This window comes from Lontra canadensis, unplaced genomic scaffold (assembly GCF_010015895.1).
Source record: "Lontra canadensis isolate GAN:19392208 unplaced genomic scaffold, GSC_riverotter_1.0 scaffold19, whole genome shotgun sequence".
Classification (NCBI taxonomy): domain Eukaryota; kingdom Metazoa; phylum Chordata; class Mammalia; order Carnivora; family Mustelidae; genus Lontra; species Lontra canadensis.
The window spans coordinates 19563597-19568941 of record NW_022631013.1 but is presented as its reverse complement, the minus strand read 5'-3'; the positions used below and the strand labels follow the sequence as shown (position 1 = coordinate 19568941).

Here is a 5345-nt window from a genome sequence, read left to right as displayed (position 1 = left end):
TTCTATTTACAACTTGGGATCAGCATCCCTTCTCAGTGTCTCTCTCAGAATTTCCCAGTTACATTGGAGGGAGAGTGCTTGGAATTTTTATTTTTTATTTATACACACACACACACATTTACACGTATATATACTTAATAATTATATTATAGAATAGTTTATAGAATTCATAGATTATATATTTAAAAAAATAAATATATCTTTTTTTTGAAAAAACAACACTTGTGCTTAGTAGTACTTAATATCCATAACTTGTTAAGTAACATATACTCCTATCATTAATATGGTCTTTGTGGTGTTTGCAACTTTTGGCAGATAATCTTCATAGTTAAATCTAGGAACGAAAAAAGCCAAATGTTTTAAGAATTCAGTTCACAAGAAAAAAAGGCAGACGAAAATAATATTTACATTTATGGCCAATTTAATAATATGCATTTGTCTCTACAGGAAGCCTTAAGTTTAATTCATCAGGCTTTTAGTTCCAGTTACAAAGCAATGGGATGAGTCTTTTCCAGATTAATATTATTATTTTCAAAGATCCTTGGTGGCTAACTGAATAGACTCATTTGCCTTTCAAAACAATCTGCAACCTTGTGTTTCTGATACTTTGTCTCCTTTATGTTCATTCTTGGCCCAGTGACATTTCTGATGACCTGACTTTTTTTTCTTTTGGATTTGCCTCCTGCAGGCAGGTGCACACTCAGAAAGACTACTCCTTTGCCTTATATCATTCAGATCCCCAACTTCATCACTGATTTCCTTTGTGGTCTTTTTATCTAGACACTGGCATTTGTTTTTTCTGTGCCTAACTGCTCTGGTTTTGCCACCTCTTGGAAATGTAGATTTTTGCCTCATTTCTTGTTTATTTGGGGATCTGTGTTTCTCAATCTGTGGGCATGTGAGACTATTACAGTGGCTTCCATCTTGGGAAGTACTCTCACTTTTAGAAGAACACTTGGGTCTCTTCCCAGAAGTTGAAGGAAGTTTCGCATATTGGACTGTGGTCGAAGATGCTCTTCCACAGTTGGATTCATAACTATGCACATTATTTTCTTTTGAGTGGTCACAGCATATATTTTGGGTGAAGCATTCGCTTCTGTGACTTCCTCTGAGAGAGGGATTACTTGATTCTCTGCTTAAAGATCTCTTTGTAAGCCCAACACACCAAGATTTGGATCTGTGAGTACTGGACCTTGATGGTCTTTGGATTCTTCTACTGAAATGTGAACCAGCTTCTGCAAATTGGGAGGACTGTTTGCCCTTCAATCTCTTTTTTCTAAAAGAGCTCAGTTTCCTACTATTTCTCTTAGAAGAAAGGGCAATTTCTGAAATACAGCTCCAAGAAGGGTCTCTCTTTCTGGATTTGCAGCTTAGCAAGGATCTTTCTCTGGGCAATCTTCTTTGAAAAATCTTCGGTGAAGAATCTGAGTATGTATTTTTTTCTGCTTCTTTTTTCTGGAAGTTGATCTCCTGGTCAGGACTCAAAATCCTTTCTTCTCTTAAATTGTATTGAAATGGCTGCCCCTGATTAAAAATTGCTGGGGAACTGAAAGTACATGCAGTTGTTTCACTCTTTCCCAGATCCTGGACGTGACCAGGAAGCAACTTTATTCCTTCCATTTTCCTCTCTTGAACTTTTTTTTTGCAATTCCGTAAGCTTGGGCCCCTTTCCCTTGGTGTAGTATAATTCAGGAATATATTAGCAGAAGTTGTGCCTTTTTGATCTCCTGATTCTGGTTTGTCTTTGATCCAAGCATGGATTTTGCTTGCTGTTTTATGATGAAGTAGTGAGAATTCAGATTTCTTCAAGGAAGAGTTACCATTTGGAAATGGTTTTAAGCCTGACAGAGGCTTCTGCTCATTATTCCATTGGTCCCGGGTATTTCTAGACTGCCTTGTATCATGCTGAGATGCCAGTAGAGCCTGATCCTTAGACAAAGGCAAAACAGAAGCTGATGCTATGGACTTCTTTTTTACCCATGGTGAAATGGAAGGACATTGATAAATGGCTCGTTGGTCATAGGTTTCCATGTTATAAGGTGAATGAACAAAACTGATAAACTCATGCAGAAAATGGTGAGTGTGTTGTTGGAGATAAGGTTCCAGGAGGTGAATGAAGGACTCACTGTCCAGATCATATTCTGTCATGTGTTGGAGAATAGTGGATAGGATATTCTTCACTGTATAGCCATAATCTCCATAAACAGCTGTTAGTTCCCGTTTCAGCCAGGGGACCAGCCGATGTAAACAACCAGGGTTTCTCTTGAAATAATTAGCTGACAAATGCTTTTCAAGTCTGTAGCCTTGGACATGTGTCACCCAAATTCCGGAATAATACAGAGCTCTTCTGAACTTCATTACCACCTGATCTCTAAAGTGGCCTACAGACGTGGAATTTGGCTGGAATTTCCCACTATCCCCGAACTCCCTCAGTAATTCCTGGACAGTCAACTCTTTCAATGGTCTGATTTTCCTTGTAATGCCCTCAGGGTTCAGACTGACATAGTTGTTTTGAGAAGACTCCATGTAGCTTTCCTCCTCTGAGGGAAGAAAGCCTGAGTCTTCTTTGGTGTCACTCTCTGGCCTGGTGGAACAACACTGAGAAGGAAAGCACTGCACACCAGAAGAAAGCATGGATTTCTTTCTTGATCTTGAATATAAAGAGTCATTACGACTCTTGTTGAAACAGGGATTCCAATCAGGTTCATTCTGAGTACTCTCCAAGCAGTTAGGACATTCACAGTCAGATGAGAAATCAAATGGCATTGCCCTGGAAAGATTGTATTTCAGTTATATATGAGAAAAATTGGTTTGAATCAAGTCCTTATATGGCATGAAAAATATCTGTTAAAAACATTTCATGCATATTTCTGTAATACAGTTTTTCTCTCCAAGGGATAAATTCTAGAACAAGGTTAAGAAACAAACTATTCCCTCAAATTAATAATAATATGCTCAATAAAACCCATTAGAGAAAGTTATTGAGGATTCAGGCACACTGGATTTTTTTTCTTTCTTATTCAAATTAATTGTTGCAAATACTGAGAAGAAAATTGGAAATATCAAAATTCATTATATTCTTTAACTTAGCAATTCTAACTCTAGAGATCTAATTTAGATATAGAAATCTACAAATATATATATGTTGACTATTTTGAGGTTTTCTTCATAATAACAAAAAATTGAAAACAACATAAATATCCATTAATAGAGAACTTGCTAGATAAATTATGGTTTATCCTTAGTATTTATTTGGTAGCCATTGATTTAAAAAAGTCAAGCCTACATGTACTAATATAAGAACATGGCTGAGTACATTGTTAAGTGAACATGTTTATATAGAAGTATTTTAGACTTTTATAAATTTTAGAGAATCATCATCTCTGGCAGTATTGTGAACCTTAAAAATTGTCTCACTAGGAATAAAAAAATAATGCTAGCTATTATTTGTAAATTTAGCTAATTATAAATATATCTAAGTTGAGCAAATTAGTAAAATTCTGAGAGGAAAAAAATTAGGTACCCATGTCTGGTGTCTACTTAGGTACCCATGTCTGGTGTCCTTGAGCTTCAGTTCTGATATGGCAGCACTGATAGCCACAGATGACAGGAGACAGTGGACTCTTTCCAAGGGTGAATGTCCAATAGGAAGCATCTCTATAAGTCTATATACCTGAATGCCTACATTTTCACTGAAAAAGGTGAATTAAAGGGGGGAGCACCCACACAAGAGTCAGCAGGAAATTTCAGCTTAAAAAACAATTTATTGTTTTTGGTTACACTCTGCAGAGTTATACTCTGCAGAGTAAATTCAGTTGGGTTTCCTAAAAACCTCAAAAGGATAATTTATTTTGAAGTTGGTAGTGACCACAGGCAATTGGCAGAAGCAAACATTCATTATCCCTGTAGAAGCAGAACTTAAACCCAGGTCTCATGACAAATTTTCCCTAAGTGAGTTCACAATCAAAAATCACTAAAAAAACAAACAAACAAAAAACAAGCCATTATAAGCATGAACCCATAGAAATAACAGGGAGCAAAAGTTGGCTCTTAAGAGAATCAGAAAATAAAATGAGTACAGGGGATGTGCATAACTGTCATCCTTTCCCCTGGAGCTTCAAGCTACGCTTTCCAAAGGTAATGCTTTCACTAAGTCTTCATTCATCTTGAAAAATAAAAATAACAGAAATTACATTATTTAGCAAATTTACCTCCTAGAGATCTGGAGTTGTCCGCACTCATTTGAGCCTTAGCTGCTATTTTGTTTGCCTTAGAGACAGAATTTAGAACACTAGACAAGTTCTGCTGTGGACTGAGGAGAGACAACTCCAAGTTTTCCATAGACTTTGACATCTTATATTTTCCAGCAATGTTCCAAGTTATGTTAAGATGCAAACCCTGGATAAAATAGGATTCAAATCCATGACTTAGAGGTTTCCAGGGACTTTTTAATATTCTCATAGATTTTCTAATCAGAGCCAATATTGTAACAAGTGGTCTGACTCAGAACAGTAGCAGTAAGTGGAACATGGGTTTTCCTAATGAATAAATTCTTCAAAAGAATAGTTACTAGTCTAGTATTAATATTTGCATTTAAATCATTTAGTCAGAAAGTTACCCTTTTCCTTTAAATGCAAGATATGAATAAACGATTAGCATGTATGCAAGGTGATTAACCAACATTTCGGTTGTTTGTATATAAAATTTTGGACCCAAAATTATTAAAATGTATTGTTGGGGGACACCTTTATTCATTAGAGCTAAATACCAGTTAATATAGGCAACATAATTGGAAGGTCACTCAAAATAAATTTTTTTTTTTTGCTTACCGTTATACTACTTTCAAGTTTAGTCTTGTGTACTAAGATTATTCAACTTCTCTCAGATCTAGGATGAAAACAATTTAACTCATAAGATATGTGAGGGGTTTGATGAGCTTTGTGTTATGCTTGATACCTAATAGCAATTCAACAGAACCCTCATTTTAGTGTTATTTTGAGTCAGTTTCATTACAGATCCCCAAGACAGTACATCACTTTTTAAAAGCATGTGTTTTATGTGATTTTATAATCCAAAATAAATACCATTTCTCATAAGTATATGGCAATATAGAACCTCATATCTTCATAACCCTCATACGGATGTCAGCATTATATAGATGAAAGAACAGTATAGAAACAAGTTCCTATTCTACTATTACCCTTGGCAAGTTCACATACACTCTCTGAGTCTTGGATTACTTATCTATAAAATGAGGTTTATAGAAAGACTCAAATGAGATAATAAATATAAAAAGGATTTTGTGAAAAAAAATGCTTATTAGAAATAAAGTGCCCTCTGGGGCA

General features: G+C 35.5%; 1 protein-coding gene across 1 annotated transcript; it reads right to left on the bottom strand.

Annotated features, from left to right (window-relative positions):
• Window positions 1-420: 420 nt before the first annotated feature.
• LOC116869535 (E3 ubiquitin-protein ligase Topors-like) lies at window positions 421-4247 on the bottom strand. Its single transcript, XM_032860871.1, has 2 exons — window positions 4212-4247; window positions 421-2770 (listed from the first exon to the last, which is right to left on the bottom strand). Exon 2 carries the CDS (start codon window positions 2764-2766, stop codon window positions 574-576), a length of 2193 nt encoding a protein of 730 aa, XP_032716762.1. The 5' UTR covers window positions 2767-2770; window positions 4212-4247; the 3' UTR covers window positions 421-573.
• Between the last annotated feature and the right edge of the window lie 1098 nt (window positions 4248-5345).